This window comes from Mesoplodon bidens (genome assembly GCF_964165515.1).
Source record: "Mesoplodon bidens genome assembly, chromosome: 3".
Lineage (NCBI taxonomy): Eukaryota > Metazoa > Chordata > Mammalia > Artiodactyla > Ziphiidae > Mesoplodon > Mesoplodon bidens.
The window spans coordinates 83,747,762-83,773,782 of NC_138178.1; the positions used below are offsets into that span (position 1 = coordinate 83,747,762).

Below are 26,021 nucleotides of genomic sequence, written 5' to 3' on the forward strand. Positions count from 1 at the left end.
AAGATTTCAAAACTAAGATTATGTTCCAAAAGCCTTAATAAAATAGAAAAATGCACATGTACCCATGTGAACATGTTGATTGATGAGGAGAAAAGTGATCTTTAATCAGAGCAACAAATCATGACCCCGAGAAGGTAAATGGGAAAGCTGATGGTAAAATGCAACAGCATATCTTGAACGCAATACAGCAGCATCATTTACACCATTATACTACAAGTATTTATCATGTTCTTCAATTTGTCCTGTAATTTAGGAAGTGCACAGTTGGGATGACAGTTCAGTTGAATGTATAATTCATTTCTCATCAGAGAAAGTGTTATGAACTGATCAGCTTGGATATACACTTGTAGAATTATAGTTCATAAAAATACTCATTTTTTTACATACCCATGTGGGCTACTGGTATGCCTACATTTCTTGGATCCTCTAGTTTAGTCATCTTAAAGTTTCTCGATCCACTCATGCAGGAAGGTATATAAGGCACATCTAAGAAATAATATATTATAAGTTTTCAATATCGAAATACGATTATCAAAAAGGAAAAAGTAAATTTTACTGCCACAGAATTATTAGATATTAAAAATCTTTCATATTTCAAAATCAGTGTAGTATTTACTGAAAGTAACAATTTTAGCATTTAGGGAATGAACCCTATTAATTTCTTTTGTTTCCAAAATTAGTTTGGTTCAATATATCATGCTAATGTTTAAAAGGATTTTTGTGAAACAATTAACATCAGAAAATTAGCTTTCTTAGGGACTCCCCTGGCGGTCCAGTGGTGAAGACCCCATGCTTCTACTGCAGGGGGCACGGGTTCAATCCCTGGTCGGGGAAATTAAGATCCCACATGCCAAGTCAAGCAGCCAAAAAAAAGAAAAAACAAACAAACCTATCTTAAAAAAAAAAAAAAAACAGCCAATGCTTCCATATTCAAATTAATCTCACTTGAATAACACATACCAACACAACATATATCTTTGATGCCTGATAGTTACAAGGAGGAGCTGGGGTTTACCTCAATTCTAGCACCCACTCCTGCTTCCAGTACTCTCTGGAGCAGCAATGACCTAACCTTGTTTCAGTGTAAATACACTGAAGTCATCTAACGAGAGTTCTCTCAAGTTTCCTCATCACCTCCACAATCACCTCCCTAACACCCTTCTTTCTCCCCTCTTTCCTTTCACTATATTCTTTTCTCTTCAAAGGTAGTCTCTGGATCTGTGGTCTTAAATCTCCCCCTTTTACATTCTTTTTATGGATCATCCCCACCACTTCTTTTTTCCTCTTTGCTTAGCAGTGGCACCTTACATCTATAAGTTCTACTTCAACGCTTTGCTACCCTCTTAACTATGGAATATTTAAATATGGAATATGGAAGCATTGGTATAAAAAATGATATAAACACACTCAGAAAGAAAAACAAAATAATGCTTTTCCTTGATCCTGTTCTGTCTTGAACTATCCAGTGGCTCCTCTTCCAGATTTCTCTCAATGCAAGCCTACACCCTTGCTACTCTGAGAGCTTGTCAGAAATGCACAATCCCAGACATGCTGCTCAGCATGTGCACCTTTCACAAGGTCCCCAGGGGACTAATGAAAATTTAAGAAACTCTGATCTATGAGTCTGCTTCTACCTTCCCACAGTAAGAGTGGGAAAGCTTTGCTGTTCGTCTCTGACAAGTTTCGGTGCTGGAAGCTCACTTCAAATTTGTCTCACGTTTCAAATACTCTTCTCTTCCCTTTTCTAAAGACCTATTTTACTTTGCCCCCGTCCTCCACAGACCCCTGCTTCCTTTTCCTTCATTTACTCCCTGTAACCTCTGCCTCTCTCATTCTTTAGTCCTTCTTTCCTCTTCCTCATTTCCCGACTTTCCTTAGGTTGTAGAGTACCTTGAAACGGAACTAATAATTTAGCTCCTGAAAGGGGACTCTCAATTTAATCTGTGGCTGACACCAGATAAGATACACAGCTTCCCTCCTTTTCTCGTCTTTTTCCTCACTATGCATTTGACAGGTGATTTTCTTTTTTTTTTTTTTTACATCAACAGTGTTATGTTTTTAATAGTTTTCAGAATATAAGCTGCATAGCTTTTTAGAATAAAAAATGATATAACTTCAGGTACATGCTTTAGAACACTTGGTTCAACAACAAGCAAACTGTGTCTTTGAGGACCACCTCAAAAGGGTGGCACACTTCACAGTGTAACTTGGTAACAGACATGGAGATAGATGATTATATCATGGCATGTTGTCTACAAAAGAACATCTGGACACTCAGAGCTTAAATAGAACACAGCACACAGTTAAGTATTCAAGCACTGCTTTTTGGCCAAATAAAAACTGCCTAAAAACTGCTGATGGATTTTTGACAAGACAAAAAGACGTAGCTGCTTAGTTCTTCTGATACAGCACTTCTTTTCCAGAATGAGACAGGCTCAGTTCAACTTGAAATCAGTGTGAGGAATGATTCTTCCTCTTAACCGACAGGTGATTTTCTTCGGCTGTTAGAATATATCAGAATTCCCATTTTAAACCAACATGCTGTCAAATGACTTTTTCATAAAAATATAGTTCTTACCTTCTACTTGTCCATTTAATATATTTTTTCCTCTTTGACCTGCAGCTCCAGATAAATGATCAGCATACTTCTCTGGAAGACTCTCAGAGATACTCTGTTAAAATTGATATTAATAATGAGTTGCATAAAGCTTTCCTAATCCCCTTCTAATAGCTGAAAATACCCTACTTTTTAAAATTTTCCTACTTTACAAGCAATTAGATTTAAAAATAAGAGAAGCATGCATTGAAAACCCAAACATTGAAATAGAAAACTTCATATACACTCTCTAGATCAAGTCTATCTTTTATCCTCATTTGGCTACTGACTCTGTAAACTGAGCATGGAAAGCCAGAGGAATTATTTTCACAGACAAAAAATGTGCCTGACTTACAGGCACATTTCAGCAAACAATTACCTTCAAAACACCTAACTCTACTTTGCATTCCTTGGCAAAAGAAGAGAGTATTTTTAAAAAATATGTGTTTAAATAAATTCTTTAATAAGTACACTTGCTGTAAATTTAAAATATTTCTAAAGACAGAAATTTTTTAGTATTAAAATAATATACTTGGCATGAAAAGAAACCATGAAGTATGTCATGTTGAGCATAAACAGAACACTGTAGAAGCTGCTTCATTTAGGTAAACAAGGGCTTATAAGAATCTGTTATTTGATAAAATTTTTATTGATAGGTAAAATAGTTGAATAAAATAGCAAAGTAGTAAGAAAAACTTTTATGTTTAAATAATAGCAGAAAATTTAAATATAGTTATGCAACTCTTCAAAAAAGTACAGCAAGCTTTAATAAGGGAAGAATAAGAACTTTTATTTAGTAATCATCTAAATGTGCCAAGCTTTTCTTATGCACATTTTATTTTCTACATACAACAACAATGATAAAAGTGATTGTAAGGACAGTTACCCCACTTCCTGTTTCCTGGTCCTTCCAAGATGCGAGAGTGTAATGATGAACAGATGGGATCCGCTGCTCTCTCTGTCCAGAACGTCCCTCCCCTGGACCCTCACGTGACTGGCTCCTTCCCATCCTCCCCTTGGTAGCTTTTCTCACATGCAGATCTTTTCTGACTACCTAAATTCCACGCCCACCCCCATCCCCATCCTAACTACAAACTCGCTCAATGTTGTCTGACGTAACATTCTCCATGTTCTTTGCCTCTCACTGTTGTGGCCTCTCCCGTTGAGGAGCACAGGCTCCGGACGCGCAGGCTTAGCGGCCATGGCTCACGGGCGCAGCCGCTCCGCGGTACGTGGGATCTTCCCGGACCGGGGCACGAACCTGTGTCCCCTGCATCGGCAGGTGGACTCTCAACCACTGCGCCACCAGGGAAGCCCTCTCCATTTTCTTTACATGAAGGACTTAACAGTGACTTATAAAGGATTCCTGTTTGATTCCCACCACTACAGCCTAACCCCTCAATTGGTACAGTCAGTGTCTAACTGCCCAGTACATAGTTGGTATTCAATAACAGGAATTTATTTAAGACCAAAACATTTAAAATGTCGAGAGGACCTCAAGTACCAAAGCACTTGATACCTATAGGAGATCTCTGATAACAGTCTATAGAAACTTAACATACCCCAAGCTAGAAATCCACATGCCCGTTCTAATTTTCCTATTCTTAACACTACTGTCATTTTATTGTCCTTCAGGTTTTAAAAAAGTGCCCCAGCATTTAGTGAGTCACTAATTGCCACTGTGATCATTTTTTTAATTAGTTTCTGCTTTATAACAAAGTGAATCAGTCATACATATACATCTGTTCCCACATCCCTTCCCTCATGCATCTCCCTCACTCCCACCCTCCCCATCCCACCCCTCCACGCGGTCACAAAGCACCGAGCTGATCTCCCTGTGCTCTGCGGCTGCTTCCCACTATCTATCTACCTTACGTTTGGTAGTGTATATATGTCCATGCACTGTGATCATTTTTGTCTTACATTTCTATAGCACCCTTTACAGTTTACAAGGTGTATTCACAGCTGTTACCACATCTGTTCCCTACACATACCTGAGAAGTGGGTACCAGTACCATTTTTACGAAGGAGGTCACTGACGCTAAACCAGCGTAAACAAGTTTTTCCGAGATCCCACAGCCAGTGACAGAACCAGGATGCTACCATGTCTTTTGACTTTAAACACAGTGCTGTATTACTGCAGCAGCTGCCTATATCTAACAGATCAGGCCCTTCTTATCTCTTTCCATAGCTGTCACCTTACAAGAGTTCATCATTCCTTTATATTTACGTTACTTCAAGTATGGCTGCCATTAAGGTACTCAACACACACTAGTTTATCCAAAATGGTGTGTACTTATTAAAACATCGCTAAACCTAACTGTTGTTATTATAACGCCACATACTTATTATTCCCCATTCTTTTGCTTCTCTTGAAACATTCCTTGCAGATCTATTTGGAAATCCAAATGTAATAATACTTTCAAGTCTCAGGCACTATCTTTTTCAGGTCTAAGTGGTAAAAAACTACATTTCAACCTGTTTCTCTCTGAACCTCACTAGGAGTTTTACACATCCATATGTACCAAAGAAACATACATTTGCTTGGGAGACTGGGACTGACAGATACACCCTACTATATATAAAATAGATCAATAATAAGGACCTACTGTATAGCACAGAGAACTCTACTGAATACTCTGTAATGGCCTATATGGGGAAGGAATCGAAAAAAGAGTGGATATATGTATAACTGATTCACTTTGCTGTATATCTGAAACTAACACAACATTGTAAATCAACTATACTCCAACAAAAATTTTTTAAAAAAAGAAAAGGAAAAAGAAACATACATTTGGCCATAGGCTGACCTGGAATAAAGCTTCAGTTTTTAGATAAATTTAACTTCAGAACCCAAACTGATTCCTTATGGCTTCTAAGCCTTGGTTTTTGCTCTGTGCTACACTGGTTTCATTAGGTGAATCTTGCAAATTAACAAAAGTGCACTATGTGGTAGTTATTATACTTAGCACACAATTATTTAATTAATTACAGGTTAAAAATGTAAGGAAAAAATTTTGATGGGCAAATGCAAAGGTGAGAAAGTAAAGTCAAAGCACCCCCCCTTTTATGTTTTAACATCACTCAGTGCTTATATTTTAAAATAAAAAATAATAATAATAATAGAAGACAGTACCTCAGAATCCCAAGGTGATTCTATACCTTCCTCTTCTCCTAATCCTAATGCTGACATCATATCTGTAAAATGCAGCCACAGATACATTAATGAGAACATTTACTACTATGAATTTTAAATACATATATGTCTATCTCCATCCACAAATATTTAAATAAAATAAAGTAGCAGAAAAGAATTTCAGAGGGTTGAGGCATTTTCAGGAAGAAAAAGTTGGTAGTAGTTGGGATACTTCTGAAGAAACGGAGCAAAAGAAACATACTTAAAAAGAAATGGAAAAAAAAAAAAAAGGGCTTCACTGGTGGCGCAGTGGTTGAGGGTCCGCCTGCCGATGCAGGGGATACGGATTCGTGCCCTGGTACGGGAAGATCCCACATGCCGCAGAGCGGCTGGGCCCGTGAGCCGTGGCCGCTAGGCCTGCGCATCCGGAGCCTGTGCTCCACATCGGGAGAGGCCACAGCAGTGAGAGGCCCACGTACCGCAAAAAAAAAAAAAAAAAGAAAGAAAGAAATGGATAGTATATTTCGATCTACACACTTTAGATGTTTTTAGACTAGCCTTTAAGCATAGAAAAAAATTCATAAATATTCACTAACTCACCATTCCTATTATTTTTCTGAGCTCCATCAACAGAAATCAAATTGTTATGATCTGTTTGCTCTTGTGGAGCACTTTCAATATCAGTATCATTTTCTTTTTCTCCAATTTCTGGATTTGTTGCTCCTTCCTATAAAAACAAAACAAAATAAAACAAACACCTCATTCCAGAAAACATCATATTCATTCATTTGGTCATTCAATCAATCAGTAAGACAACAAACATTTACTGGATCTATCAAATCATTGGCACTATCCTGGGAGAAAAGCTGGAAATATAAATAGAAGACCGATTCTGCTCTGTATTCTAGGAGAAATAGAGCTACATGAAAACAAATAAGAACAGCAAAGTATCATTCAAAAGCTCTACAATTGATGTGAACAGAGTACAGGAAGGGCACAGGGAAAGAGGAATCAGCTGTATCTGGGTAGCTCAGGAAATGCTGCAAAGACAGGTCTGTGTCTTAAAAGACACACACAGTGTAGAGCAGGGACGTGAAGGGGATTCTAGAAAGGGCAGCCTGAGCAAAAGGACGAGGCGTGAAACAACATAACAAGTCACGTGGAAAACTAGAACACAGTTACCGGGAATGGTATGGAGAGACAAAACTGGAGGATCAGAGCCAAACCAAAAAAAGCAAGTGTCCTCCTAGAACATGAACTTTCTCCTTCATGTGATGGGGATCCACTACATAAGTAGAGGTGTTACATCTTCACAAATATATTTTAGAAAGGTCACTCTGGCAGCAACGTAAAGATGAACATCAGGGGAGCAAAACTAGAAAAGAGCATTTCAAAATTATAAGTGAGAAAGTAATAGGAAATGAAAAATGGTAAGCAGGTAGAAAATACTGAATTTGATGAGCAACAGGATGTGGTGATTTCAGGGCGGGATGGAGTCCAAGATTTTTCCTGCTTTGGTATTTCAGTGATGTTATCTACTAGGATGGGGAAGACAGATGACAGAGTAGCTTACAAAGAGTCAGGAAAGAGGAAAGCATCAGGGACAATGTCTTCAGTTTGGGGCATAACAAATTTGAGGCACCCAGGGGACTTAGAAGAAAGATTTGGATAAATGCATTTGGATTAGTAATAGATAAACTTATTCAGGAAAAGCATATGATGTTAAGATAAATATCTGTAAAATATACTAACCTGGTATAATTTAATGATGCAAACCTATGCAGAATTCTGAACTTTTGAAAATATAAACAAGACTGGGGAAGAAAACTATGAGATTCAATTTTTCGATTACATATTGCAACATTTGTTTAAGGATATAAAATATACTCTTTCATGAATATGCGCAAATATTCATTTCCTGGATATTATAGCAATAAGCATTTTTAAGTTTAATGAAAAGATTTAATTGTAAAACACCAACTCAAGAGACTGCAAGAAAACTCCTTTTCAAAAATTAATCGTAGGGCTTCCCTGGTGGCGCAGTGGTTGAGAGTCTGCCTGCCAATGCAGGGGACACGGGTTCGTGCCCCGGTCCGGGAAGATCCCACATGCCATGGAGCGGCTGGGCCCGTGAGCCATAGCCGCTGAGCCTGCACGTCTGGAGCCTGTGCTCCGCAACGGGAGAGTCCACAACAGTGAGAGGCCCACGTACCGCAAAAAAACCAACCAAACAAACAAACAAAAATTAATCGTAAAAGATAAGTTTGAAATTGTAGAAGAGAATGTTTATGTGATTATGGAATTATGAGGCATTTTTAAGTACTACTATGATGTACGGAAGAAATATAAAACGCTATTTTAAAATTCACATAGTTTCCTTATTCACCTGTGAACAGCACGCTAATAACTCTTACTATCTACGCCTTATAGAATGGCAGTTAAAGATTGGGGAAATGATATAGAACTAAAAAAAATTAGTAAAACTATGATTATCCAAGTTGGAGATTTAAAAGTTCTCAGATACATCTATGATTAACAAACAGGACCCAATATTCACATGAGGGAAGAACAAAGGGACTAAAAAATCAAGTAACCAGGATTCCTGGGTTTTAGATATGAAAAAACTTACATGTTAGTTTAACTTGTATAACAAAATATTTACATGCTAGTTTAACCATAAATACTGAAGTTAATAAAGTTTCTCAAGAATAACATGAAATGTACCTACTGCTGGAGATATTTTAAAAAGTAAAAAATTATCTTGCAAAGATAATTTTGTACACTCTGCTGGTAATTTTTCCTTCCTTATTATTTTATAGTAACAAGTAGTTTATATTAGAAAAAAATCATAAATTGTGATTTCATTCATTTGATGTGTGTATATGTTCCCATTATGTGCAGATATTACTAGGAAAAGATAAATCAGTATCTCTCCAAAAAAATGATTTCTATATTTTTTTCTTTAAGACTGTTGCAGTTTAAAATTTTCTCATTTAATGACTTGAAATTAAGAACCTCATTTACACAATTAGAAATTATAATCTTAGTGAAAGACTAGACAAAATACTTATTTACTTCCTCTCTGTTTATTCTCAAAAAGATCCAAAACACCTACCAAGATGATACCAAACAGTAAGATAAATTAGTTAAGTATATACCAAACAGTAAGTAAGAAACCACAAGAAACAGAAGGGCCCCAAATTCTTAATTCATAATAAATCTGATAAGGCCTAAAACAGAGCTCTTCTTGCATTATCTATGAACAAAGGTTTTGCTAGATTAAATATAAGACATAACCTTATTAATTTAAAAGTGAGAATTTTTTAAAAAGGAAAAAACTTCAAATTAAAACTAACTTTCACATGGAACTATATTCAATACCTTGTAATAAACTATAATGGAAAAGAATTGAAAGGAATATAGATATATACATATATATGTATAACCAAGTCATTTTGCTGCTGAAACTAACACAGTATTGTAAATCAATTACACTTCAATTAAAAAACAACAACAACAACCAAAAAAAGGTAAGGATCAAATTCTCTTTCAGTTCTTCATAAAAATCAACTATATGTCATTCAAAAGAGTATGAGCATTTTTTCCCAGGACCTGATTTTCTCTTGTTAATTTGAATTTGAAATAATTTCTATCATATTTTATAATATAGAGTTCCTGCTCTCACTTAACCCCACTATTTCTGTTGTTTGTATAATAATCTCACTCATCTTGACCCTCATTCAATCTTTAAATTCATCTTGTCCTTCTTAAATGAATTTTTCCCCTTCATCCCCCTCCCCATCTTCATATTCATCTAGTTGTTCTTTCTAGTTGCTTTCTCATTCTTTCCTTTCATAATGGCGTACTTCAGAATGGTTTACTGCCACCAACGTTCATAAATCTCAATCCTGCACATATATTGCTCTTGTTATTACACTGATTTCTATCGTGATCTTGAGGAATTCCATTTCTGTAAGGGATCCTTTTCATCACTGTAAGAATCAGGGGGCTGGTATGTGAAAAAGCACAGAAAAAAAAAGTTAAAAACAAAACAGAACAACTTACCTTTGTGAGACCAAGGCCTGATAAAGACTTGAGAGGTTTTGGGAGAGGTTCAGGTGATGGGAAAGCAGGATGAGAGACGCCCTGGATTGATGGTTTGGAAAAGGTTTCGACCACATCTTCATTTCCACTATCAGAACTATTGTGCTCAAAGAAGGTTCTCTCTTCTGATCTCACGATGCCACATTTTGCTTCTACTATAGTGAAAACAAGGTGGAGTACATGAGAACATCCGTAATTTCAAATCAGTGAATAACACAAGAAGGACAGTCTTCAAATAACTTACTGTTTTTCTTGGATTGCTGAAAAGCACTCATTAGCTTTGTTAAGCTTGGTTTCAGGACATTCTAGAGAAGAAAACAAGAGCTTTAAGAATAAGAAGTATTGGGAATTCTCTGGCGATCCAGTGGTTAAAACTCCATGCTTCCACTGCAGTGGGCATGGGTTCAACCCCTGGTCGGGGAAATAAGATCCTGCACCGCTTGCGGGATCTTAATTCCCCGACCAGGGATTGAACCTGGGTCCTTGGCAGTGAGACCGTGGAGTCCTAACCACTGGACAACCAGGGAATTCCCTGAATATACGCTTAATGGAATGCTTCAGAAAACACAGCGAAATCCCTTCATAATATGGATTTTGAGCAACAGAATTTTAATTTCTAAATTTCCATAATTTCGACTGTTATTTTAGGCTTAATGCAGAACCAAAGACAGAAACAGAGAAAAAAAAAGCTCTCTCCTAACAACTCTATGATACCAAAATAAAAATTATCCAAGAAAAAAGAACTAGATGATATATGCTACATAGTTTTGGAACTGAAAGGCCCCAGGAAAATTCTATATTATTACAGTAAGTAACTGTATCCACTAAAGATTTCATTTAAGCATGAGTATATATAAATCACGTCAGTATGGTTGAAAAGTCACAGTAAGAATCCTTATCCTTGACCAAATTTTGTATTTCCTCCCTTGTGGGAAAGTGCTTCCCAATACACTTTTCCTCTCACTATCTACTTCCCAGCCCATTTTCTCTTCAGCCCCGACCTTCAGTATTTAGCAAAGTAAGAAAAAAATTCAACTAGTCATATTTTTATAAAATGGTTTTGCTCTGACCAACTTTCTACTACAAACATAAAACAATGAGAGGTAGACTACTGCTAAACTTTAAAAGTTAATACTACACAAAACTAAATTCAAAGCAGGAAAACTAATTTCACAGGAGAGAACTTTACCTTGGTATCAAAATCTAAGTCTTCATCATCTGATGTAGGCCATGAATCATCAACACCAGGTTTGTTGGAAAGGCTTCAGAGCAAAAATATATAACAAAAATGAGTGACTTCATTTCTTTAACCGAAAACAAACAAACAAAATCAAGTGAAAGGTTGGTTATCTATATATTAAATGATGTTTTCTGACATCATTAAAATGTGGCCTCTGTTTTAGAAAAGCTTTTAGTTACCTATTTCTGCTTCCATCTCTCCCAACCTATGAAGTATCTAGCTAAGACCCATTCTTAGTTCCCATAACAAAGGGTGACAGCCAATATACTGGCAGAGCCTAAGAATAATTTGTTTTCACCAAAAGTCCTAAAACCTGAACTGAAAACCCAACTAATGGGTAACATAACTTTTGTTTACCAGAACTGGAACAAACCTGATGACCTAAAACAAAGTAGAAGGATATGCTGTTCCTTCTCCATTGTCCGTGCCTGGTTCAAAGAGTAATCTGTGTCCATCAAAAATGGCAGTCTTGGTTCTCCAGCAGGGAAACCACTTATTAAAGAAGGCTCCTGGGGCTATCCCGATGGCGCAGGGTGTTAAGAATCCACCTGCCAATGCAGGGGACATGGCTTCAAGCCCTGGTCCGGGAAGATCCCACATTCCGCAGAGCAGCTAAGCCCGTGCACCACAACTACTGAGCTTTCACTCTAGCGCCGGCGAGCCACAACTACTGAGCCCACACGCCACCACTACTGAAGCCCGCATGCCTAGAACCCATGCTCCGCAACAAGAAAAGCCACCACAATGTGAAGCCCGTGCACCACAACGAAGAGTAGCCCCCACTCACCGCAACTAGAGAAAGCCCGTGCGCAGCAATGAAGCCAAAAATTAAATAAATAAATAAATAAATAAATGCGTTAAAAAAAAAAAAGAAGGCCCTATTCCTTCCCTTTACTCTAAAACAGTACAGGGACTCCCCTGAAATGTTTGAAAGTTAAATGTACAAAAGTCAAAGAACAAATTTATATGTCTAATTTATATGTTAAACCATTCCCAGAGAGATTAAAACATTAAAAATCATAAAGTCTACTTAGTTTTCCTATACAGGTCCTGCCTTATTCAGGTCCACATAAATAGCTAGCTCTTAAAAACCCTCATAGGCACTCAGATCCCCAAGCAGAGACAGTGCTGTAGAAACAGAGTCCTGGCAGCTGTGCCTCTCTTTCCCTATGTACTGCCTAAATATCTTCCTTCCTATAGGCTCCCCTCCCAAATCACCCCTGTGACTCACCCCTGAGGCCTGCTCAATGGCAGTCTCCAACCTTTAAGATTTCAGCCTGTGAAGGCAATGGTTCCTGAATCAAGGATGGGCTCGGGACTTCCCTGGTGGCACAGTAGTTAAGAATCCGCCTGCCAATGCAGGGGACATGGGTTCGAGCCCTGGTCTGGGAAGATCCCACATACCCCAGAGCAACTAAGCCTGTGCGCCACACTATTGAGCCTGTGCTCTAGAGCCCATGAACCACAGCTACTGAGCCCACGTGCCACAACTACTGAAGCCCGAGCACTCTGCAACAAGAGAAGCCACTGCAATGAGAAGCCCGTGCACCACAATGAAGAGTAGCCCCTGCTCGCCGCAACTAGAGAAAGCCCACGCGCAGCAACGAAGACCCAATGCAGCCAAAAATAAACAAATAAACAAATGTATTTATTTAAAAAAAAAAAAGAAAAGAAAAAAGACTCTAGGAAAAAAAAAAAAACTTCAGAGAACCAGGCAAGGGTACTACCCTGAAGGGAAAACCAAAACCAGACTGGGAAGGCAGTAAGTAGAGAAATCAACTAGACAGATGCTCTATGTAGATGTTGAATTTAATTAACATAACATGGTCTATAGGCAGATACTCTTCTCTTATAGAAAACTAATTCACCTTAAGGAGAGTAGACATCGTTATATCTAAGGAGACCTGCCTAATGAGGTCTTGTTTGTATAAAACCCTATGGTTCTGAGGCCTCAGCTACCTGAGATCTGCCATAACACCTTAATGGTAAATACAAGATACTAGTTACCACTGCAATTGTCAAATATATCAGGACAAAGGCTTGGACTAACCAGGCTTCTTAGGAAAACTCTAAATCAGAGTTAGTACATAACTAAATTTGACTTTCTGAGTTGATCTGATTTGGGTCTGTATCTTGACCCCAGTGCTACATGGGTACTTATCAATCTCTGCTGAAGGACATGAGAGTGGATCTGAGGCTGACCGTCACATCACAGGTCAGCAACTTGTTGTCTATGGAATCATGGGTCAATTAACCAAGCCCTCCAAACCACAGCTGCCTAATTAATTAAAATAAGCTATATAGCACAGCTACTTTGTAAAGCGATTGTGATGACTCTATGATGTAACAAATTTAAGCACATAATACACTGTCTAACCCAGAGTAGAACACTCAACAAACATTGGTTTCTTTTCTCCATGTTCCCTTAATTAAACATACAAGTTTTAAAAATCCATAAAATCCTACCTGCTTAAAGACTCTTCTTCAAAACTCTTAACCACTGTTAAAGGAAAAAGTAAAACACATTTTAAATCAACAATAGAAAAATACAGAATATTAAAAGTGTAGGACTGATGCTTTGTTAAAAAGTATCCCTCTGTGGGCTTCCCTGGGGGCACAGTAGTTGAGAATCTGCCTGCCAATGCAGGAGACACGTGTTCGAGCCCTGGTCCGGGAAGATCCCACATGCCGCAGAGCAACTAAGCTCGTGTGCCACACTACTGAGCCTGAGCTCTAGAGCCCACGAGCCACAACTACTGAGCCCGTGTGCTGCAGCTACTGAAGCCTGCACGCCCAGAGCCTGTGCTCTGCGACAGAAGCCACCACGATGAGAAGCCCGCGTGACGCAAAAAAGGGTAGCCCCCACTCCCGCAACTAGAGAAAGCCTGCGTGCAGCAACGAAGACTCAACGCAGCCAAAAATAAAATTAATTAATTAATTAATTTTAAAAAAAGTATTCCTTTGGAATCACACCTGGACAGTATACTAGAGTAAATGCTGATTATACCACTGCTAGGCAATTATGCATGAGAGCCATTTCCCCTCCTTTACATTTATCATATGCAAAAAAAAAGAACAGTATTTATCAAAATTTGTTACCTAAAAGTGAAGTGCTGTTTACAATGACCATAATCCTAACCAAACTGTGAGACTGACAGAAAATGGTATCATTAGTAGAATCAGTACCATAAACTGACAATAGCAAACTTAAATAGCATGATATTTCTGGACTTCCATCACTCAGAGCAGTGCGTACAGAATACATGTAGTTTGCCATCACGTAACACAACTTCTCCGGCTCTTCAGTTCAGGGTGAAAACGCCGTCACAAGGAAGCCTGGTCTACAGGCGCTGTACTTTAGAGCATGGCAAAACACAGGAAACAAACTCTTTCTGGCCCTATTTCCAATTGCAAGATAAGCATGAAAGACTTTGTAGTTCAAGTTTTATAAAGGATAATCTCCTGAAAGGGAGGCGGGGGAGGGTAAATGGGGTCAACTGGATGGTGAGGATGGAGAAGTTGAATTTTTTTTAAGTTTTCAATATATATACATTTTAAAAGTATAATCTCTTGAGACTGTCTCCTTCCATTGCTCGAGAGTCTATCTGGACCCACCACCACATAGAGCAGCATGGTCCAAACAGTTAGTGCTGTGTAGTAGTGAGGGATGTCATTTTTCTCAACCCTTCCCATTATGTGGCAAATGATTATAGAAATCATGCTTTTTCAGCTTGTAAGGCATATGTCATTGTATCTTAAGCTGATGAACAAAAAAAGAGAGGGAGGGAAGGAGGGAGGGAGAGACTCTGGTACTGCTGGACAACATTTCACATGTGTTGTCATAATCTGATGCTGGGGGAATGAAGCACATGCAGTAACTCCACAGGGAGAGGACACCTGCAAGCTTGCGCCTGGTTTCCTTCAGACTTCGCACCGTGCGCCTTTTCCCTTTGCTGAGTTTGCTTGGTATTCCTTCACTGTAATAAATCACAAGCATGAGTACAACCACATGCTGAGTCCTGGGAGTTCTATGGAAGAGCCGAACCTGGTGTGGTTTGGGGAACCTCTCAAACAGTTGCATTGTTTACATGAAGTCTGTATTATTTGGGTTGATGTGTTATATGTGATTACAGTCAGGTTATTTCACAGAATAACCTTCCTCAAATCTGTTTTTCTTGGTATTTGCCTGTATTTCTATACACATTTGAATAAAGGCATAAAAGGGATAGATGCAACAGTGACATCAGAAAGTAATTGAAACAAACAACAATCCTATTTCAACCAGAAAAAAACCAAAGAATTCTGATGATTGATAATATGTTCTAAAGTATGAAAGTTCCTATAAAGAAAATGAAAAGATCAGTTAATTTTCTCCAACTAAGCAGGATTTAATTCCTCACAGTTGACTCCCAGGTTTTTTGTTTTGTTTTTGTTTTTGTGGCCACACCGAGCGGCATGCAGGATCTTAGTTCCCCAGGGATCAAACCCATGCCCCCTGCAGTGGAAGCAAGAAGTCTTAACCACTAGACCACCAGGGAAGTCCCACTCCCAGGTTTTGACAACTCTGGGAAAACACGGGCAAGCGTACTCACCAGGCCAGACTGTTTTTGCTGACCCTGCGTGGGCAGCGGCCGCTGTTATGAAAAACTTAGGTAGGACCTTGGTAGATGTGATGATTTTTCCATATTTGGACATCAGAAGTAACACTCATGTAAAAAGTAGATGTTATGACTCTTAAATTGTCCTTATGAAAAGGTTACCACCAAAGAACTTTTAAGAGTTAAATCCAACTTTCTTTTCAGTAATTTTACTTGATATAATTGATACTCCCTCCTTGAAATTTTCATTAAAAATTTTTTTTGCAACATCACCACCATCCTCTCCTACTTTTCTTTTTTTTGTTTTTCCTTTTTAATTTTTATTTTGAATGAGAGTTTTATTTAGCACACTCAGATGAACAAATATAGGAACTGATCTACCATGTGCCACAACTAGAGAGAAGCCCGCACACTGCAACAAGGGGTCTGCACGTCACAACTAAGACCTGACGCAGCCAAAATAAATAAATAAATAAATATTTTTAAAACAAATAGAGACTGATCTATGTGGAATAATGCTAGTTCCCACCATCTCAAGTCCCTCAGTCCTCAGTTAAGGGCTTTGTAATTCCACTGACATCTTTTCGTCATTGGCTGGTACTCAAATTCCTTGAGGAGGATCCCTGCAGTATGTGACTCAGATTGTCCCCAGCAGACTTTCCATTTGTCCCGCTGTGGAGCTCAGTGCCTGCCCTACTTTTCTCCAGCCCCTCCTCAAGTGTTCTTTACCAACCATCCCCACAGCACCCTTTCTGCACCAGCAAAACTGAACTGCTCATAAATCCTGCCAAGTCCACTCGTACATCTCAGCCTGTGAACTGCTGTTCTTTCTGCAAAACATGTGATCTTGATAGATGTTCCTCCAGCCAAACGCTGTCCTTCTGCCTCTTTACCTGGCAAACTTCTCCTCACTCTGCACGCTTACCTTAAAGTCCACGCACTTTTTAAAAACTCTAATTCCTCACCATGGACTTAAAATATCTGGCACATATGAAACACCAACTTAAAAAAATACATAAAGACAATTTATAAACTCCTAGTGGGCTCTGGGACATAGTAAGCACAGAATAAAGTATACTAAATAATAAAAATGATCATTATAATAGCAAGCTCCTAGAGGGCAAGGACTGTGTTTTTTATTATTTTTTTAATTTTTGTTTTAATTTTTTTTTTGCAGTACGTGGGCCTCTCACTGTTGTGGCCTCTCTCGTTGCGGAGCACAGGCTCCGGACGTGCAGGCTCAGAGGCCATGGCTCACGGGCCCAGCCGCTCTGCGGCATGTGGGATCTCCCCGGACCGGGGCACGAACCCGTGTCCCCTGAATCGGCAGGCGGACTCTCAACCACTGCGCCACCAGGGAAGCCCAAGGACTGCGTTTTTTAAATGCTTGCATCCTGTGACATCAGAATAGTGCCTAGTACCTAAAAGATACTTGATAGTTATTTGTTAAGTGGACAAATTAACAAATAAATTAGAATATTTTCTTTGAAAATTACATTTAAAAAAATACTGAAATTAACCATGGACAACTCTATTATGAGCACCTTGAAGACCAAAGCTCTATTTCATTTCTGTATCTCCTCTAACGTGTAAAACCAACCTACAGAAGTTCTTTGATGGACAGAGGTCTACTATGTTAGAGGTGTCCTCATAAAGATTGTACAATGAGCTAGGTGCCACATCTAGGGAACACAATAGTGTATTTCTTAATGTGAAGTATCTTTGTGCTTTTATTAGAATTTGCTGAGTCTCCAGTTGGGCTATTTGAATACTATGATAATCCTTTAACTAATGGCAACAGAGCATCTCGTTCTAACAAAATTATAGTGTCATGACAATTATCCAACACACATAAGAAAACATCTGATTCTCATGAAGTCAGCCTATCTCACTCTGTTTGGACTTGTGAGGAATGAAGTTGGTAATAGCGAGACCTCGCTGGTACAATAATATGGAAAATAAGCAGTGCTTCGCTACCAGGCATTGCTTTTCTGACTTCTGAACTATCGGTAGGTATCTTTCAAAAATAATCTCTTCTTGGTACACTGCACACTGGCTCAGCTTTGCAGTTCTTCTTGTTTGCCATTTGTTTAAAGTACCAGGAAGGTACTGTTGAGTTCCCAGGCTTAAAGATGGTAACTTTTTTAGCCTTAGCCACACACACCCTCCCTGACACACTCAAAAACCTTATGGAGAGCCCACATCTTAGCCCAGATCTTCACGATGAGTTACCCTTTGAGGCTCTTACTTGTCTTTTCTGCAAGCAGATGTCAATGGGAACTGTTTTAGGCTGTCAGAGAGGTTCAAATGCTCCTGCCGGGGGAGAGCAGACTTTCCTTTTTCCTTTGTTACCAGACCTGAACCTCAAGGCTGCTTTATATCCTGTGGGGCACTTTTTCTCAGGTTGTGGAAGGTCCCATATCATCCTCCTCAGAGTAGTGGGTGCCAGCCTGCCTGAGTGAGGCTAACCACTATACAATAACTAATATTCATGTGATTATAGAGGAAACATACAACGTACTAACCAAAAAATCTTTTTTCTTATTTACGCAAAGATTTAATATGGGATTTTAGGGGCCATGATTAAATATGTGGATTTCCTTTCAGACAATACTGTCTGATTTTAAATTACCTACAATTAACTTCTTAAACAATTCTGAATACTAGACTATTAAGAAATTAATTTAAAAAATAAAAATATACATGCAGTTTACACACTGGTTTTTTTCATTGCTTTTTCATTATTAAAACTTCCTCACTCTTACTTTATCTATGGTAGGGTCACCAAGAGTAATTCACTATCAGACATCTTACCTGGGTTGCTATTTTGAGAAGGAGTTTTAGGTCTCTTTTCTTCTTTATATTCAGAAATCAGTTGGCAGTTGCTATGTATTAAAAATGGGATAAATAACATTACTATTTTAATACTAATATGAAAAACAATTAACAAATATATTAAATTCTTTGATCACTTCAGACAATGTCAGAGCTATTACCAAAACTTCGATTGTGGGACTTCCCTGGTGGCGCAGCGGTTAAGAATCCGCCTGCCATTGCAGGGGACACGGGTTCGAGCCCTGGTCCGGGAAGATCCCACATGCTGCGGAGCAACTAAGCCCATGCGCCACAACTACTGAGCCGGAGCTCTAGAGCCCGCGAGCCACTACTGAGCCCACGCGCCACAACTACTGAAGCCCACACGCCTAGAGCCCGAACTCCACAACAAGAGAAGCCACCGCGATGAGAAGCCCGCGCACCGCAACAAAGAGTAGCCCCTGCTCACCACAACCAGAGGAAGCCCGTGTGCAGCAACAAAGACCCAATGCAACCAAAAATAAATAATATATAAATTAATTTGTAAAAATCATATTAAAATCCCAATGTGTGTGTCCTTTCATAGGTTTAACATTCTAATGTTGCAGTTTTCAGGGAAAACGTCAGTAATCAGGGTGATTAGCTGTCCTTTCTTGGTGGTTTGTAATTCAGGGACTCTCAGCTATTCTATAATTTGTAACTGAATTTATTTATAAATATATGACCTCATTAAATTAGATAACATAACTGCCCCCCATTATTGCAGCTAATCGCACCAAGAGTAGAAAACTAATCGAAGTCCAGACCTGGCTTGGACCACTACTACTCCTTCTCTACCTACTCAAACTCTGAACCAGCAGATCTTTCTTAGAAGGATGCTTAAGCTCCATGTTCATCTCCAGTTCACTTGGAAGACATAACCCTACTTTTACCATGGATGCTGACAAGTCCTGGACGGGGCTTACCTCTCCTAATGCCAACTAACCTACTTGAGATTCAGGGATTTCTGGTGAATGGGTTCCTTATGAGGCAGAATCTGAAAATACTTTGAAGGCTGAGGCAGATGTAAATCATTTAGAAGATTTTCATTATCATGGAAAACAGATCACTTGAGGGGCCAACCTCAGTTATGGAATCTCAGGCAAGCTGGCACCCACTACTCTGAGGAGGATGATATGGGACCTTCCACAACCTGAGAAAAAGTGCCCCACAGGATATAAAGCAGCCTTGAGGTTCAGGTCTGGTAACAAAGGAAAAAGGAAAGTCTGCTCTCCCCCGGCAGGAGCATTTGAACCTCTCTGACAGCCTAAAACGGTTCCCATTGACATCTGCTAGCAGAAAAGACAAGTAAGAGCCTCAAAGGGTAACTCATCGTGAAGATCTGGGCTAAGATGTGGGCTCTCCATAAGGTTTTTGAGTGTGTCAGGGAGGGTGTGTGTGGCTAACGCTAGGAGGCCCAGGTGCCAGAACTGGGTGCTGGTGCTTTGGAACAGTGGCTGAGCTACAGGCATATGTATGAGAACTAAACAAGTTGTCACTTTGAAGTCTAAGTGTGCATCACCATGAAAACTGAGGAATCTGAATCAGCAAGGGCATCCTGGGAGCAAAGGTCAATCGTGACCCGACTGCAGGACCGGTTCCTTTTTTTCTTTTAAAATTATTAAAGGTCTTTATAGAGCAACATCCAGACTCCAGATCCAGCTGCCAAGGAGACCCTGCTAAGACCAGTTTTAGTGGCAACACTGCAGCAACAGAATCAATGCAATCAACAGAATGATGAGAATGCCCTTTTTTTTCCCCTCCAAATGAATTGTGGAAGAGGACTGTCTCTTTGATCTTAGGGAATCCCTTAGGTTCTTGCAAAATTTAAGAGGGAGAGTATAGAAGTAAGTCCCCAAGAGAAAATATAGGATAGTCTGCTGAACTAAATACTTCAAGACCCAAATAACAAGTTAGAAAAATCAGAGCTGTGACACTACTTGTACCCCATGCATAGGGGTTACACTTGGAATGAAATGGATAATGTTAGGATCTTTAAGGATATAAAGTCTTAAAGTCCTGAGATAAAGAACCCTGTGCCCACTGCTACATCTAACTCATCTGGCCTTTTGGCTGGGTTCCAGCTGATGATAGGGAACATCTCACCACCATTCCCAAACTGCCTGCACCAAACTAGAACTCTCACCTGTCACATAACAAGTAACAGTTAAATTATTTTTAACCACAGTTTAGTGATAACTGGCATTTTAATGTAAACACTTACATATGAAAACCATAAATACGAGCATATTCGTCTGCGGTCCTTCCATAGAAATCTTGAGAAAAGACATCAATACCTTCTTGAAGAAGCAGCCTGACTATATTTGTTGAATCATTGTTTACAGCAAGTATGAGGGCTGTTCTAAAATAACAGAGAGATAATTTCACCCTTAGGAACTTTAGCTAACTTACCTTAACAGCTAATTTAATATACTTTACCAAGTTAATATCTTGCCAATCCATGTAGAACTGACCATTTACACGTTCAAGTGTTCATCTTTGTAAATTACCTCCAAGGCTAAAATGAAGGGACAAAAAAGAAGCCTCCTGTCCCACTCGGATGGCATGTAGTAGAAACTGCTAATTTAAAGTCCTTGATGGACAAGAAGCTATGCTGAGGTCACTTATCTGAAGCAGGTGAGTATATAAAGGAAGAATTCCCCATTTCTTCCTTAGTCTGTTATATTATACTTCAAAATCAGCTAGAGGTCAGGTTAAGGAAAAGCTATTTGCAGGCTTAAAACAATAATATTAATAATAATGAAATAAAAACAGTCATGGGTGCAGTTAAGGATGCTGATAAGCATGTGCTAGGCACTAAATGAAATACTATATATGTAATCTTTCTTCCACACAACCACCCTTGAAGGATATACTACTATCCACCTTTTCATATCAGGAAACATATTTGCTGATAATAAGTAACGTTCCCAAGGTCATACACCTAATAAGTAGGAAACCTAGGAATTAAACCCAGTCTGAATCTAAAGCCCATCATTTTCCTCTTTATCACCCACCTATGACTTGTCTTCATTGAAGGAAATGTTTATCCAATTAAAGCTATCTTTCTTCCTTCTACCTTCACCAATTAAAAATAAGGACATCAAAATGTACTAGAAATGGGGCTTCCCTGGTGGCGCAATGGTGGAGAGTCCGCCTGCCGATGCAGGGGACACGGGTTCCTGCCCCGGTCCGGGAAGATCCCACATGCCGCGGAGCAGCTGGGCCCGTGAGCCATGGCCGCTGAGCCTATGCGTCCGGAGCCTGTGCTCCGCAACGGGAGAGGCCACAACAGTGAGAGGCCAGCGTACCACAAAAAAAAAAAAAAAAAAAGTACTAGAAATGAAAAAGGATAAAAACTGATGAGCCCACAGTATCTAGTAATAGTGATTAACAATCACTTTGTGATAACCTAATAACATCAGTATTCTTCAAAGAAAGTAATTTAAAGCAAAGAGTCATCCCAAAGACATGCATCTTTTAAGGAAAAATATATACAAAGTAGAGGTTAAAAAATTATTATTAAAGAATTAAGAAATTCAATACTGTGTCATAAGGTAAATTAAAAAGTAGAATCCAGGGCTTCCCTGGTGGCGCAGTGGTTGAGAGTCTGCCTGCTAATGCAGGGGACACGGGTTCGAGCCCTGGTCTGGGAGGATCCCACATGCCGTGGAACAACTAGGCCCGTGAGCCACGACTACTGAGCCTGCGCGTCTGGAGCCTGTGCTCCGCAACAAGAGGCCGCGATAGTGAGAGGCCCGCGCACCACGATGAAGAGTGGCCCCCGCTTGCCACAACTAGAGAAAGCCCTCACACAGAAATGAAGACGCAACACAGCAAAAATAAATTAATTAATTAATAAAAACTCCTACCCCCAACATCTAAAAAAAAAAAAAAAGTAGAATCCATACTTTATAAAGCTAATAAAACTAATATGAAACCCCTTAGCTATTATAAGATCGTATGACCAAAAAAAAGAAAAAAATCAGGTGGCAAATGACATCAGTCAATATTATAAAGGAATATGAATCCTGCTATATTATTTTTCATGATACACAGTCAGAATAATTGCTTTTCGACCTGATGATGTGTTGATTATACATTAATCTCTTCTTACTAATTCAATCTTTCTGTCACCACTCTAGAACAGCACTAAGGTTTTTAAAAAGAAAAAGAACAAACTACTGTACCTTTTCATCTTATCAACTACATGTATATTTGCTTCTTTCTTTACTAAAAATTCCACCATTTGCTGCTTGTTTTCACTTACAGCAAGTAAAAGTGGTGTGAAGCCCTCCTGTAAAACAGAAGAAACACTTTATATAGAATGTACAAAGTTACATATTTCTAAACTGAATTTTAAAACTTATAATAGATTCTCTGAACTTAAACATCTAATATAGAAAGTAAATAAAAAGGAGCCCCTTCCTTCTCACCCACCCTGTGCTCCTTCCTTCTCTTTAAAATGCTCCTCCTCACTTCTTCACATGATTAACTGCAAAGTCATTCTCTAAAACTCACTTCCAACATTTACCGGTTCCAAGAATCTTTGCTTCTATCACAGTATTTATCAGGTATACTGTAGTTATTTTATTGCTCTATACTCGTCTATACACTCTAAACACTCCTCTAGAGATAATCATTTAGCTATTAAATCAACTGCATATTTTAGGAACAATGCTGAGGAGAAAGATATAATACTGTCTGCAACATGCATAACCTATCCAATGATAACCAATTAACCTCATAAGGTTTACAGACAGTCCAATGGGAATATGATTTTTCACATGAACTTGTAAAGAAAAAGAGTTTTTTTAAAAAACCAACTTATAAATTCTAACTTGAAAAATTCAATCCCATCCTTAAGAGATTCTTTTAAAATATGAAATAGATTATAAATTAATGACTGTTTTAAAATCTAGAAATATTTATCAAAATAAACTGTAATACAGGAATTGGAAACACAGATGCTTATGGAGGCAAAGTAGGTGACCCAAGTAAGTGAAGAACCCAGGTGAGGCCAGCAAACCGGAGAACGTGCCCCATACAGAAGGGGCACCCTTTGCACGGCAGACCAAACAGTAGCATGGGCTCAAGGGGGACCAGATTGGATTCCTTAAGAGAAGCCTGAAATGCAGATTTCTGCATGAGTCTCCTAAATTTTAAATGCTGACTCAATTTGTGGAGGAAAGCTAAACACATCCAGGGGCCAAGTTTAGTCTATAGCCCACTTGTGTTTTTATGTTTGCTGTGAGTGTTTCTAAACGGGTGGGTATAAAGCAAATATTTGCATGTAAAACCTTTCCTTTCTTTAGGGCTTCCCTGGTGGCGCAGTGGTTGAGAGTCTGCCTGCCGATGCAGGGGACATGGGTTCGTGCCCCTGTCTGGGAAGATGCCACATGCCGCGGAGCGGCTGGGACCGTGGGCCATGGCCGCTGAGCCTGCACGTCCGGAGCCTGTGCTCCACAACAGGAGAGGCCACAACATTGAGAGGCCAGCGTACCGCAAAAAAAACAAAAAAACTTTCCTTTCTTTAGTATCATGTGTTTTACAAAAAAAAGTGGGTCCCAACGTGTAATAAAAATTGCTATTAAGATTCATAATACCCACTTCAAGAATGTTTCCAATGCCTGTTAAAACTACAATCTATTTCTATAATTCTCCCTGATGTTAACCAAATGGATAATTATTTCATAAGACTGCTGAAACTAAATTATTAAAACAATTCCTATCTGTACTGTTACTAACTTCATGGGTTTTGATGTTTAAAACTATCATCTTGCTTATGCCAGGGACCAGTGAACCTAACAGACACACTGCAAGACTCTGTCATGCAGCTTTCACCAAAAGAAGGCTCATGCTTTACTCTTACTGCAGTCAGGAAAACCCTGTTTGTGATAAACATCTGTTGACCTAATGACCTGGATGATAACAAAAGGTGCAAAATCCGCAAAGGGTCACACTCTACTTATTAAATGACTCACCATAAGCAAATTTCTAAAGACTCTCTGAGTGCCAGTGAATGATTAGTGGTTGGAAGGAAAAAGGAGTTATTCTTCAAGCCAATAGATATTGCCAATAATATCCCTTTTACCTTCTCAATTACAGAGGCAGAGAAAGATGAAAGTCAGGCTAATATTGTTGGAAAGGAGGGAGTTGATGGAAGTAGCATCTATCAAACTCCAACTCTTCTAGAGATTTCTTATTTTTGAGATCTGTGAATTTATAGATCACACTCATCCATTCCATTGTTCTTAACCAAGGGCTGTATCAGAATCTCGAGGAAATATTTCCAAACACACATGTCCGGGCCTTGCTAGATTTATTCAATCAAAATCTTCAGGGGAGAGCCTAGGCTTGTAAATTTTTTATAAGTTCTCCCAGGTGACTGTGGTTCACGAGCACAATTCTAGCTGAGAATTAGTGTAGCAACCATGTCAGTCTCATCTCTACCCACATGGCCAATTCCTTTTCTCAATTGAGGATTTGAAAAAAAAACAAGAAAAGTGTAAGAGATCAGAGTCACCAAAACTACATTTAATTTTTCTGGGTAAATAGGTAGAACAGGGACAAGTAAACTGAAAATGAAACTTGGTCTCATTACTTATAAACCCTTTACTTCCCATCAAGACATTCTAGATTTGAGAGCAGACTCTAGACTCTTATCTAAGTGGCTGTTTCTGCCAAAACAGGATAATATGTCAGTTAATTATCTGTTCTTCTCCCTTATTTCCCATTTAATCACCACACGTTCATTGCCAATCTGATCTCCTCTGAGTCCTCCTAAAATTGATCTCCAGGCAGGGTTACAGTTCACTTAGGCTCTTTCCCCAAATAAGAATTATTATCCCCGAAACCTGAAAAGAACTTTGCCTAAATACATAAACTGAAGGGAAAAGAAAACCCCAAAAACCTCTTCTTGGCATTTCCTAACTGCCAAATTTCCAAATTGGCCTGCGTATTTCTTTTTTTTTTAATTTAATTAATTTATTTATTTTTGGCTGCGTTGGGTCTTCATTGCTGCGCGTGGGCTTTCTCTAGTCGCGGTGAGCGGGAGCTACTCTTCCTTGTGGTGAGCAGGCTTTTCATTGTGGTGGCTTCTCTTGTTGCGGAACACGGGCTCTAGGAGCGCGGGCTTCAGTATTTGTGGCTCGCGTGCTCTAGAGCGCAGGCTCAGTAGTTGTGGCTCACGGGCTTAGTTGCTCCGCGGCATGTGGGATCTTCTTGGACCAGGGCTCGAACCCGTGTCTCCTGCATTGGCAGGCAGATTCTTAACCACTGAGCCACCAGGGAAGCCCGGCCTGCATATTTCAACTGCTCTCTCCTTTTCCTATTCCTTTTTCCCTCTGAAGCCTTAGGCAATGAGAGAGAAATCATTTTTACATAAATCATTTTTTAATAAAATAGGAACTTGTCAACAGCAGCAAGATTGCTATTATATTGTAAAATGCTTTTGTTTTGTTTGAGTTTTAGGACAAAGTCTATCTCCAAGGC

General features: G+C 39.1%; 1 protein-coding gene across 8 annotated transcripts in view; it reads right to left on the reverse strand.

Moving 5' to 3' along the window:
• LOC308614815 (ankyrin repeat domain-containing protein 26-like) overlaps positions 1-26,021 on the reverse strand; it is a 168,724-nt gene that overhangs the window by 132,757 nt on the left and 9,946 nt on the right. For 6 of the 8 annotated variants that reach the window (XM_081229566.1, XM_081229560.1, XM_081229559.1 and 3 more), the window contains exons 4-14: positions 22,718-22,824; positions 20,752-20,889; positions 18,489-18,559; positions 13,543-13,576; positions 11,026-11,098; positions 10,081-10,141; positions 9,798-9,991; positions 6,333-6,459; positions 5,733-5,794; positions 2,579-2,672; positions 388-486 (exon numbers count right to left, since the gene is read on the reverse strand). In XM_081229566.1, coding sequence (XP_081085692.1) covers positions 388-486; positions 2,579-2,672; positions 5,733-5,794; positions 6,333-6,459; positions 9,798-9,991; positions 10,081-10,141; positions 11,026-11,098; positions 13,543-13,576; positions 18,489-18,559; positions 20,752-20,889; positions 22,718-22,824 — 1,060 coding nt within the window. The remainder of the gene's footprint in view (positions 1-387; positions 487-2,578; positions 2,673-5,732; positions 5,795-6,332; positions 6,460-9,797; positions 9,992-10,080; positions 10,142-11,025; positions 11,099-13,542; positions 13,577-18,488; positions 18,560-20,751; positions 20,890-22,717; positions 22,825-26,021) is intronic. The other 2 variants (XM_081229561.1, XM_081229563.1) reach the window with 2 other exon arrangements.